General features: G+C 45.5%; 1 protein-coding gene across 5 annotated transcripts in view; it reads right to left on the reverse strand.

Moving 5' to 3' along the window:
* Positions 1-13,107, reverse strand: part of LOC121927996 — a 28,691-nt gene that overhangs the window by 15,282 nt on the left and 302 nt on the right. For 2 of the 5 annotated variants that reach the window (XM_042462151.1, XM_042462152.1), the window contains exons 2-3: positions 10,509-10,545; positions 9,989-10,161 (exon numbers count right to left, since the gene is read on the reverse strand). In XM_042462151.1, coding sequence (XP_042318085.1) covers positions 9,989-10,153 — 165 coding nt within the window. In that variant the 5' untranslated portion in view covers positions 10,154-10,161; positions 10,509-10,545. Of the gene's footprint in view, positions 1-9,988; positions 10,162-10,508; positions 10,546-11,091; positions 11,488-13,107 lie in introns of those variants that run through there. The other 3 variants (XM_042462153.1, XM_042462154.1, XM_042462149.1) reach the window with 3 other exon arrangements.

Consider the following 13,107-nt stretch of genomic DNA (forward strand, 5'->3'; position numbering starts at 1 on the left):
CCAAAGTGTGCTCAACAATGGCTCCTTTTCATCCTGGAGAGAAGTGACCAGTGGGGTCCCACAGGGCTCTGTCCTGGGCCCAGTGCTCTTCAACATCTTTATCAGTGACTTGGATGACAGAATTGGGGTATACTTATCACATTTGCAGATGAAACCAAATTAGAAGGAGTAGCTAATATCCCAGAGGACAGGATCAAAATTCAAAATGACCTTAATAAATTAAAAAGCTGGGCCAAAGCTAACAAAATGAACTTCGACAGGGAGAAATGTAAGGTACGTCTAACTAAAAAGATTGTATGTACAGCGCTGTGTAAATTTACAGCGCTTCATAAATAAAGGTTAATAATAATAATAATAATAATAAGGTACTGCACTTAGGGTGGAAAAGTGAAATGCACAGATAGAGGATGGAGGACACCTGGCTGAATGAAACTACGTGTGAAAGGGATTTACGAGTCCAAGTAGACCACAAGTTAAACATGACTCAATAGTGTGATGTGGCAGCTAACAAAACCAATGCAATTTTAGGCTGCATCAATAAAAGTATAGTGTCTAGATCAAGGGAAGTAATAGTGCCATTGAATCCCGCTTTGGTCAGGCCCACCTGGAACACTGTGTCCAGTTCTGGGCACCACAATTCAAAAAGGATGTTAATAAACTAAAATGATGAAGGGTCTAGAAACCATGCCCTATGACGAACGGCTTAGGGAGCTGGGGATGTTTAGTCTGGAGAAGAGAAAGTTAAGAAGTGATAAGATAGCCCTGGAGGGATGTCATATTGAGGAGGGAGCAAGCTTGTTTTCTGCTGCTCCAGAGACTAGGACCCAGAACAATGGATGCAAGCTCCAGGAAGAGATTCCACCTCAACATTAGGAGGAACGTCCTGACAGTAAGGGCTGTTCGACAGTGGAACACTCGTTCCTTCAGAGTTTGGTGGAGTCTCCCTCCTTGGAGGTCTTTAAACAGAAGCTGGATGGCCATCTGTTCAGGATGCTTTGATTGTGATTTCCTGCATGGCAAGGGGTTGGACTGGATGGCCCTTGTGGTCTCTTCCAACTCTATGATTCTATTACTTCCTAACCAACCAGCTGATCCACAGGCACTCTCCACTCTCCAGTGACTCCACTCATCATAGGGCATCTGCTGATGAACAGCTGGGGACCACCAAGGAAAAACATTCTCACTCAGATCTGATCCTGCTCCCAGCAGCCCTAACTGCATCACTTATTCTATTTACACCAGACTGAGAATGTTTCTCCCTTTTGTAGAAGACACAAACAAAGAAGGCACTAAGCAGTTTCTCTCTGTAATTCATTTGCAGTTCTTCCTTTTCTCCATGCAGTGGCCCTACCACTCTTGCTCCACAGATAGCTGAGAAAAAATATTTTATTGTTTTTAATCTCTTTTAACTCTGAAGTCGTTCTGACCTTCGTTCTATAAATAAGGCCAGACGTCTTTGCATATTCTTCCTTGATGATCTGCACCTTCGTCCATTTTTATACCTTTTAAACTTCTGTTCATATGAAAGTTTCTTATGGCACCATATTGATTTCATTAAACACCTCCCATTTCTCCCATTTCACCTTCATTCTCTGAAGATGCCAGCCACAAATGCTGGCAAAATGTCAGAAAGAAACTCTGCTAGAACATGGCCACATAGCCCGAAAAACCCACAAAAATCTCCCATTACCTTTATTATTGGAATTGTTTGGGATTGTGCTTTTAATACCTTACTATCCATTGTGAACCCCTTTCTCTTTTAATATTTCTCATCATGTATTATCAACCAACATTCCCTTATGTTTATTGAAATCAGCTTTCTTAAACTGCACAGTGTGCATCCGGGGATACTCAGCTTTCCATTTCCTTTGTGTAATAAACCTCAAGACTATTCCCATTTCTCCCACATCCTAAGATCCCAATTTCTTGCACATCATGGAACAGGTTCATGACAGCCAATCTATTTTTCACTTCATCTACCTTTTGGAAAATTAAATTGTTAGTAAGGAAAGCAAGAAATTAGTTTAACTTTATATGCTTGCAGACTTTATACTTTTCTGTTGGCAGGCTTCATTTTCTCTGTGTTAGTTACTATGTCCTCAAATTTAATCCATTTATGTAGAAAAACATAAAGGTTATGTCACGGTGAGACTCACTCATGCAACTATTTTTCTCAGATGGCAGCCCAATGGGTCTTTTTGATCCCACAGCTGCCACCAATTAGTCACTGGATGGTATCTACCCCAGTTTGTCACCTAATTTGTGACCCGACACTAAAACTTAGTTCTCACCTCGAGTGTCTCCCATACTATAACTCTCTTCAGATGCCAGACCTCTGGGTTATCAAAATCCCAACAGCTTGACACCAATTGTTCATTGATAAGTACACACCCATTTTCTGATGTGTCCCAAAACTAAAGGACTTTTCTCTCTATTGGTAGCATTTTGAATATGTTTTTCTAGGCACTTCAGATAACTACTTGTTGAACAAACAAAAGGACGTTATTTACAAATCAGGTTGAATAAAGTATCTTTCTCAGTGGATGGCACTCAAGATGGATAAGATGTATAAATACTTTATTAAACTGTGTAAATATTAAAGTATTTATACATTGTATCCATCTTGAATGTTTCCTTTGCTTATCTTTGTAACTGTTTCTTTATAGCCTTATAAATGTTCCTTTACCATAGTTCTCACAGAGTCTTTACCTTCTGTATCTTTCAACTCTTCTGGTTATCGGTGATTCCATTAGTCACCAAGCACTACATCTTCCGTAGGATATTACCACAACAATTAAGAACTTCCTTCATCCCTGTCTCAGCCACCTAAAAAAAACCCTTTCCAACTGCCCCCCGCCACAGCAGCCTATCTTAGCATCAGTGGCTCTAAATCCATCAGGTTTAGACAATCAACATCTCTCTAAGGCCCTCTTCAGATGGGCCTTTGCAGCGCCCCTGTCACATGCTAGGGGTTGGCCGAGGGTGCACTGCCCATACTGGCCTCAACCCTAGATTGTGACGGAGGCATCAAAATGGCAGCGCCCTGGACACACGGGAGCCGCCATTTTGACGTGACAGACGCTTAGCGTCCGCACGTCCCGGCGTCACAAACGCACCGCAAGAAGAACCCTCTTTTTAAGGGTTCTTTTTGCTGTGTGAGGGAGCCACGGAGTTTGTCCGCGGTGGCTTCCTCGCGCAGAGAAACAAGGCACGGTCTGTATCCCACCTAACTTGGGTACATAAATCCCCTTCTTTTTAAAAAATGTTTTATTAAACAATTTAAATTAAAAACATACATCCTTATAGATTCATCTCATACAGTCGGTATTTGGTATATGCGGGGGGTCCGTTCCGGACCCCCCCTGCGTATACCAAAATCCGTGTATGCTCAAGTCTCATTGTTCCCAATGGTGGTGCATGGGCACATGCGCAGCTATTGGCGACAAAAGTCCCTCTCCTCCCCTCCCCCTCCTCCCCAACTCTTTCTTTCTTTCTTTCCCTCCCTCCCTACTTACCTTTTCCTTGCTGGCGCCGTGGAACCTCCTCTTCGCTGCTGCCACCGCCGCCTGCGCCTCCTTGCTGCCACAGCCGGGGAAAAGGCCAGGTGGGGGGTTTGGAGGCCAAGAAGCCTCCAGCCTGCCATCTGGACCTTTCAGCGGAGGTGGTGGTGGTGATGGCGAAGAGGAGGCCGAGGAGCAGCACCAGAGGTCCCCTCGGCCTCCTCTCTGTCACCGGCACCGCCACACAGGGGCCGAGTGACGGACTGGAGGCCAAGAGGCTTCCAACACCACCACCCGGCCCTTCTGCGGTGGCGGTGAGGAGGCCGAGGAGGCTTCTGGTGCTGCTGCTCCGCTGCCTCAGCCTCCTCGCCATCACAGCCAGGGGAAAGGCCGGGTGCTGCTCCTGGAGGCCAAGAGGCCTCCAGGAGCAGCACTCGGCCTTTCCCCCCAGCAGTGGTGGTGACAGCAGAGAGGAGGCAGAAGACCAGTGCCAAAGGCCTTCTCTGCCTCCACTCCACCGCCGCCACCTCCATGCAGGGGCTGAGTGGGGCTATTGGAGGCCAAGAGGCCTCCAACCTGCCACCTGGCCCTTGCGCGGAGGCGGTGGAGAGGAGGCCTCTGGTGCTGTTCCTCGACCTCTTCTCCACCGCCACTGCCGCCACCTCCGAGGAAAGGCTGGGTGGCAGCGCAGAGGCCTCTGGCCTGCCACCCGGCCCCTGTGTGGAGGTGCCGGCGGAGGAGAGGAGGCCAAGGAGGACTTTGGCACTGGTCCTCGGCCTCCTCTCCACTGCCACTGCCACCTGTGCACAAGGGCCGGGTGGCAGGCTGGAGGCTTCTTGGCCTCCAAAACCCCCATCTGGCCTTTCCTCCGGCTGTGGTGACAAGGAGGCACAGGCAGCAGCGACGGCAGTGAAGAGGAGGTCCTGTGGCACCGGCGAGGAAAAGGGAGGGAGGGAGGGAAAGAGTTGGGGAGGAGGGGAGGAGAGGGACTTTTGTCCCCAATAGCGGCATGCATGCACGTGCACCGCCATCGGGGACAACTTCCGGGTTTGCCATGCGCGTATGCTCAAATCCACGCATGGCAAATGCACGTATGAGGGCCACCTGTACATTAATCGTTCCATTACTATAACTTTAACATCATGTTACAACTCCCTGTTAATATGTACATAAAGAGGAGTGTTCCTTTGTAGGTTACTTAATTGGTGATTTCACTCTTAGAATCTTTCTCATTCCTACTTCATTTCTTCTTCTTTTCCCCTTTCTTCCTTAAATCTCTTCCCTAGTCTTACTGTAATCTCTCCCTCCACTAGTCCTCTTCTTTCCATTCCTCACATTCTTTCTACCATCCTACATTCTCTTGGGAAAAGGAAAGGTTCTATTGGAAAAAGGAAAGGTTGGTTATCTGTGTTCATTTTGCTGGGGTGAGTTCGCAAACTTTTAAAATTGTTACCCATTTCTGTGGGTCACTGGGAGGAGGAGCTAGAAGCTAATTCTATTTAGCTCCTATTCTTACACAATACCTATCAAATAAATTTCAATACCTATCAAATAAATGTCCTCTGCTCCATTATCCTCAGGTTGAGCACCCTTTGCCTTTTCTGAGAAGACTGAAGCAACAAAGGTGTTGAGTAGTTCTGCCTTTTTTCTGTCCCCTGTTAGCATTTTGCCATCTTCTCCATGCAGTAGCCCTGCCGTTTCTTTCTTCTTCCTTTTGCTGCAGACATATCCAAAAAGCCCTTTTTTGTTGTTCTTAACCTCTCTAGCAAGCCCAAGTTCATTTTGCGCTTTAGCTTTTCTGACTATGATAAATACTGTTATAATTCCAGGCAGAAAGAGAAGGAAGCTTTGTTTGGAAGGAGTGAATGAAGAAGAAGAGTGTTGAAGAAAGAGTTAAGATGTACAGGTTGGGTACAGGGAAGTCACAGAAGGTATGTGAATGTACGATGCAGGATCACAGAATCATAGAGCTGGAAGAGACCACAAGGGCCATACAGTCCAATGCCCTGCTATGCAGGAAATCACAATCAAAGCATCCTGAACAGATGGCCATTCAGCTTCTCCAAGGAAGGAGACTCCACCAAACTCTGAAGGAGTGTGTTCCACTGTTAAACAGCCCTTACTGTCAGGACGTTCCTCCTAATGTTGAGGCAGAATCTCTTTTCCTGGAGCTTCCATCGCTCCAGGTCCTGTTCTCTGGAGCAGCAGAAAACAAGCTTGCTCCCTCCTCAATATGACATCCCTTCAGATATTTAAACATGGCTATCATATCACCTCTTAACCTTCTCCTCTCCAGACTAAACATCCCTAGCTCCTTAAGCCGTTCCTCAGAAGGCATGATTTCCAGACCCTTCATTTTAATTGCCTTCCTTTGGACACGCTCCATTTTCTCAACATCCTTTTTGAATTGTGGTGCCCAGAACTGGACACATTATTCCAGGTGGGCCTGCCCAAAACAGAATACAGTGGCACTATTACTTCCCTTGATCTAGACACTATACTTCTATTGATGCAACCTAAAATTGCATTGGCCTTTTTAGTACAGTATCTTACATTTCTCTGTGTTGAATATCATTTTGTTAGCTTTGGCCCAGCTGTCTAATCTATTAATGTCATTTTGAATTTTGATCTTGTCCTCTGGGGTGTTAGCTACTCCTCCTAATTAGGTGTCATCTGCAAATTTGATAAGTATGTCCCCAATTCTGTCATCCAAGTCATTGATAAAGATGTTGAATGGCACTGGTGCCAGGACAGAACCCTGTGGCATCCCACTGGTCACTTCTCTCCAGGATGAAAAGGAACCATTGTTGAGCACCCTTTGGCAATGCACATGGAAGACATGGGGAAATGAATGATATGTGGAAGAAAGAACCATATGAATGTGTCAAAGGGTGGAAGAAGGGGAGGAGTCAGGTTGGGGTCCCGCACGAGAAGACGATGGACGAGAAGACCCTGAAGAAGCTGTGAGGGCCGGAAAGATGGGAGTTTCAGGGGAAACAGATGTGGAAGAGGTGGGGCCAGGGGAGGAGCGGGGGCTAGAGGGCAAAAAAGAGGAAGAGGGGGCGGAACTCGGGGAGGGAGAACAGAGGAAGCCAGGAAGAAGCGAGGGGGCAACAGGCTATGAGGAGGAGATAACAGCCCGGATCTGAGAAGTGTGGGCAGCGGAAATAGGACGCTGCCACCTTCGAGGCCGACAGGATGGAAGCGGGTGCGGCCATGATCAGGACGCTCCCTCGGAAAGCTTCTTTGCCGGTAAAGTGCACCCGTCTACATTGGAGGGAGTTTAGTGGCCCTACGACGCCAGGTCCGTACTCGGTCCAGGACCCGGATTATTTTGGGACGTTAGGGGAAGGTGTTGGCCCACCAACCAACGGCCAGGGGCTAGAGGTGTGGAAGATAGTGCACCCAATGGCGGAGGCGCCAACCCCAAAGCCTAGACCCGGGCTCTAGCCAAGAGGAGCGGTGAAGTAGCCAGCCTCTCTCCTTTGTTAAAGTAACAGTTAAAGTTGTGTTAATAAAGTTGAGTTGAGCAGCACTCAGCGTCTGCAACTTCTTCTATCTTGGAAGTACATCCTAACCCCTCATCCAGCGGAGCAGCTATGGGACAGAAGGTGAACCTCAAATTTTGATAGGTGAGGTGGAAGACACAATAAAAGAAATTGAGAAAAAATAAATAACCAAGAATAGATGATATTCCAATGGAATTGCAACAGTTTACATGGACAGAATCAACTCTGGTAACATATATGGCAACAAACTGAAAACTTCCCCATCCACAAAAAAGGAAACACAAAAGACTGCACCAACTATAGGACCATAGCATCAATTTCCAATGCAAACGAAATGGTGCTCAAAATTCTCCAGAGCAGACTCCAACTATATATGGAGAGAGAAATCTCAGAGAAGCAAGGGGTTTCAGGACAGGAAGAGGCACTAGGGACCACACTGCAAACATACAACGGTTAATAGAATTTACAAAGGAATTCCAGAGGGCATGTGTTTATAGAGTATAGGAAAGCACTTGACTGCATAGAACATGAAAAGCTATGGATAGCTCTCAAGGTCATCACTGATAGTCCTGATGAGAAATTCTGTACTTAGGACAAGAGATTGCTGTTAGAACAGAATATAGAGAAACAGAATGGTTCCAAATCAGCAAAGGGGTCAGAAGGTCTTGGAGAAGTCTCATCCGCAGAGTCAGGGTCAACCCAGATGAAGTTAACATATTATAAAAGTATTTGTTGTAGAATTTTGAGCATCACTTTCTTGCATGGGAAATTAATGCAATGGACTTGGGGTCTCTGCAATCCTTTTTTATTGATTTAATAAGGTCTACCAATAAGATTTAGATCTTAGTTGCATTTGCCAACCTTCTGATTAGAACTGTCTTGATTTTAGTTTTTCACCATCACTAAATAACAGTAAATAGCTTTAATAAATCTAAGATGGTTGAGGGGGATTCTTTGCCTCACGCAACCCCTAAGGCAGCAATGGGCAAAATGCACCCTGCTGCTTTCATATAAACCTAGACCCCATTTTGGTGGCCCCTGAAGCTCCTCACCATTCTGCAAAAAAACACCACCCACCTAGAAAATTTACCCCCAAAATTGGTATGAATTTTATCACTTTGAAAGTCCCCAAAACACTATCAGCCCCAAACAACAACCAGTCCCACACAGAAAAACACACACATATACACCCTGAACTCAAATACCTCTGTTCTCATTGGAATCCTCAAAATGACAACATGAGGTGGTACAATGTTCCTTCCAGTTGCCATTTTGGGAAGGAAATGGATAGAAATAGGGATATTTGGAAACACTGTTGGGGTGCAGCCTATCAGAGGTAGGAAAATTGATCCCTGTCCACAATGTTATTGTCCATCCTATGGGGTATTTGAAGTGCTTTGGCTAAATATATTGGTCCCTGGGGGCAACAAAAACTTTGCTGGGGAGCAGCCCATACCCCACCACTGCTCTACCCCTTGTATGAATATGCAAAATGTGTAGTCACCATTCCTTCTAATCACAACCCTTGAAGAAGTGTCTGCATGATAAAATGTTATTGTTGGTGTCATTATCATTACTACCACCATACAAGAATGAACACAGATACTTTATATGGTTCTTGTCTTGTCTTTAATCCCTACAACAGCCCTATGTGGTAGCTTAGTTGACAGTGATTGCCCAATAAATTTCATGACAAAGCGAGGATTTAAACTTGGATCTCTCAGGTTCAAAGTCAACACTTCAAACATTTCTGATAAAACCAATGTAGTTACTATGAAAATGATACCAAGGCTGAAATATTATGCTAGGAAAAAAAATCAGAAACACTTACATTTACCATTACATTTTGGCAAGGAGGGTGATGCTGAAATTCAGTAGTAATTTACAAATAGATTGCAAAAAAGATAGATTATAAAACCTGTCTTGAAGATGCTATGTGCCTTGATAAATCCAAACATTTTTTAATAACGATAGAAAAAGGAATGAAAATGTATTATTGTTCAAGATCCTCAAGATTATCACTCTTTTACTTACCAGTAAACTATTAAATTATTGCATCTTTCGGTTGTTTTGAATATTTACTGGTGAATATTGGTAAATTCTGACATTCATTAATATGAATTTTATGATAAAGTTCATCATTTGTTAAAAGTGACTGTTAAGATCTACCAAATGTACCAAAGCCAAATGTTTCTATATTGTCCTTACTTAAAACATTTTTCCTTACTTAAAATACTGATTTGTCTAATAATAGCTGATATGAAAAGAAAATCTGCAGTATTCTCCTTTTTCAAAAATAAAAGTGATTATGGCCCCATTCAGACAGGCCAAAATAAAGCTGCTTCGGGTCACTTTAGAGTTATGCTGTTTAAATGATGAATGCGTCCTAAGAGTCTGGAAGCCGTGTCAAAGCCACGATCCAGTCCTAAGGACAGGAGTGCAGCTTTGGCACAGCTTCCAAACTCTTAGGATGCATGCAACATTTAAACAGCATACCTCCAAAGTGATCTGAAGCAGCTTTATTTTGGCAGTCTGTATGGGGCCAAAGTAACGTGTGACGTGTTGTTGGGAAGCCTAGTGATGATAAGAGGAAGCAGTATGGTTATTTCCCCCGCAGCTTTTATTCCCAAGACTGATCTCAAATATCTACTGTTAACATCACAATTTCCTCAAAGGTACATTTACACCCCATGGGTCTTCAGAATTTTCTTTTCTTTTGTTTTTTATATGCATGATGTTCTACAGCAAAATATTGGGACTATTTCTGGTTTATTTAGTAGTATGCCTGCTGGTGCCAATGCTATGACTGCAAAGACAGACAGATGATAAGTCAGCTATGCTTCTTTATCGGAAGAATACCACTCACATCAAAGCATCAAACATACAAAGCTCATGGGCTCCTGCATAGAAAAGCCTAGAAAATGTATGAAACTACTGTATCTTCAAACACAGTACTGTAGAGTTCTTGTGAACACTTACCTGAAGGTAGCACAAACCAATGAGGACTATGCAAATTAGCAAGACTATCCACTGCAGGATCGTGGACCCAAGCTTCAGTGAGAGCCAGCTGGTTTCCCCCCTGTTCTCACCCTCTGCAGATTTTCCTTCTGTCCTTCTGGGTTCCATCTCCAGTTGTTCCTCCATGCAACTACCTTCCAGTGAAAATGCACAAAATCAAAGGAGCTATGCTGCCAAAGAGCTATGAAGTATCAGGGACCGCTATCAAGTACCACCAGGAGATCCTTTTAAACTTTATAAACAGACAGAGGTGGGGACTTCTTTGTGACTAATCTGAAATTTCCCTTTATTCTCTTTTTCTTCCATCCCTCCCTCCCTCTGGGTGATGGTGGCAGCAGGTCATATTTAAGATACTTCAATTCATTTTATCTAAACTGATCCCCAAAGATACTATCATAATGTACATAAATGTTCTCAAACCAGGCTACTTTGATGAAAAATTCCCCTTGAAAAATAAGCAGATTGCAGAAATGTAACTAACCTCTGTTATTACTGTCATGGAGGCTTCATCTCATAGACTGGATTACAAAAAGGGGGACAAAGAAAATTAGATCACACTAGGAATTCCAGTGTGGTTGCAGTCCTACTCCCACTTTCCAGACTGAAAGCGGAGCAATGGATGCAAGCTACAGGAAAAGAGATTCCATCTGAACATTAGGAGGAACTTCCTGACAGTAAGGGCTGTTCGACAGTGGAATGCACTTCCTCGAAAGGTGATAGAGTCTCCTTCCTTGGAGGTCTTTAAACAGAGGCTGGATGGCCATCTGTCAGGGATGCTTTGATTTGGATTTCCTGCATGGCAGGGGGTTGGACTGGATGGCCCTTGCGGTCTCTTCCAACTCTACGATTCTATGATTCTATGACAGATCTTGACTTGGAAATAAGCAGCTTACACTTTAATTTCCATGTATAGATGCATGGTGCCATTGAATACGTATGCATACCCTTGGAAAGATAAGAGCCACCATGTGTGTTTTGGTCCCTCTTGGATTACAAAAGCAGTCGTTGGCGCTTGTCGCATGGGTAAAGGGAATGAATCCCTGCTTGCAATAAGGCTGGCTTACCATGTGCCTAAAAGAGATGGTGGTAAAACCATTGCTGGAAAAGGCCTCCCTGAACCTCATACATTAGATAACTACCATGAAATCTCCAGTGCTCCATTCTTGTGCATGGGGCTGGAACAACTCAACGTAGGAATGGATTATCTAGTCATTGCAGGCTGGGTTACAGTGCAGAGATGGCTTTGGTCACCCTGGTATAATGGGAACTATGTGGACCTCTCAGTAGCTTTCACTACTGTCAGTCATGCTATTCTTCTGGACCACATCCCTGGAATGGGACTGAGACACACTCATTGCTGATGATTTGGTTCTTCCTGGGGAAGCGAGTTCAAGAGGTGGTTCTGGAGGACTCATGTTTGAAGTTGCAGCTATTGGCCTAAGCCTTCTCTGTCGGAAAGAGCTCTGGAGTCACAACAAACTACAGTTCCCAGGATTCCCTAGCACTGAGCCAGGGCAGTAAAAGCGGTTTCAAACTGGATTATTTCTGCAGTGTGTTTTGGACCTAGGGATGCCATAACCCGGTGGCTCCCGTGACAAACCCGCTTTTGGGGGCCCCCTCCCGGTCCCGGTCTGGTTTGGCCCCCAGCCCCTGGTTCGGGGCCCGCGCGGCGCCAACCACCTTCCCCTGCCTCACTACGCGGCCGCGCCACCCACCTCCTCCTCCTCCATTCCAGGCCATGCGGCCATGTGGAGGAAGCAAAGGAGGAGGCGGTGCGCGGGGGGAGGCGGGGGAGGGTGGCGTGGGCGCACGCAGGAGGCACACCTCCTCCTCCTCCTCCGTTGCAGGCCGCGCCAAGCAGAGGAGGAAGCAGAGGTGCCTGCCTGGCATGGCGCTCCCTGTGCGCGCGCCAAGGCAGCAGGCACTGGCAGACAGCCACCCACCGCCTCCTCCGCCTGGCGCGCCTCTGCACTGGGCACTTCCTTGGGCCCGGGAGGCGGAGGCAAAGGAGGAGGCTGAGGCGGAGGTGGGTGGCTGCCTGGCTCCTGCCTTGGCGCGCGGGCGGGGGGAGAGCGCACCAAGGCAGCCACCCACCTCCTCCTCCACTTGGGCCTGGGCTGGGAGGCAGAGGAGGAGGAGGGAGGAAGGAGAGAGGAGAGAGGAAAGAAGGGAGGAGGAGGAGGGAGGAAGGAAGGAGGGAGGAGGGAGGAAAGAAGGAGGAAGGAGGAAGGGGGAGGAAGGAGGGAGGAAGGACAAGGAGGAAGAAGAGGAGAAGGAGGAAGAGGATAGTGATGATGATGATATGAGCCAGCTTCTGAGGCAAGGCCAATGTAGGTTGCTCTGATTTTTACAAACTCATGTGCAGTGAAGAAAAACCAAAGTCCCTTGACCAAGTACACACTTCTGAGAAGTACAGTTGAATCCGAGGGCAAACCCACTTCTTGTTAAACCACCTTGACATATTCAGTGTGAAACCCCAAGAGTTTGGTTATGGAATAAGCCTCTGAAATATGCAAGAGATTGCCATGTTAAGTAAAACCATGTTCAATGCCCAAATGTGCTGTTTGGAATGGAGGGAGGGGGGTGGCCAGAAAGGGAAGTACATTTCTGCCATCTGTCTAGGAATAATGCCCAAATGTCCTCCATTTTGATCATGCCTAAGAAACATGTATTTATATTAACATTTTTTAAAAACCTTCCATTTTTTCTGTGTGTCCTCCATTTTAAAAAAATGTGCCCTACATGTGAAAATTTTGTCCTACATTTGTCCCGGTTTGGACTTATGGCAACCCTACTTGGACCTGAGTTGTTAAAAATGCTCAAGCTCCATACTGCAGAAATAATCCAGTTTGAGACTGCTTTAACTGCCCTGGCTCAGTGCTAGGGAATCCTGGGAATTGTAGTTTTGTGAGAAAAAGCTCTGGTGCCACAATGAACTACAATTCCCATGCATCCGAGGAAGTACGCTTAAGTCATGCTGCCAACTCCTTTCTGTTAGTGAGTCTCAAAGGTGCTACAAGAGCTCTCTTCTATTATTATTATTATTATTATTATTATTATTATTATTATTATTATTATTA

Source organism: Sceloporus undulatus, chromosome 4 (assembly GCF_019175285.1).
Source record: "Sceloporus undulatus isolate JIND9_A2432 ecotype Alabama chromosome 4, SceUnd_v1.1, whole genome shotgun sequence".
Classification (NCBI taxonomy): Eukaryota; Metazoa; Chordata; class Lepidosauria; order Squamata; family Phrynosomatidae; genus Sceloporus; species Sceloporus undulatus.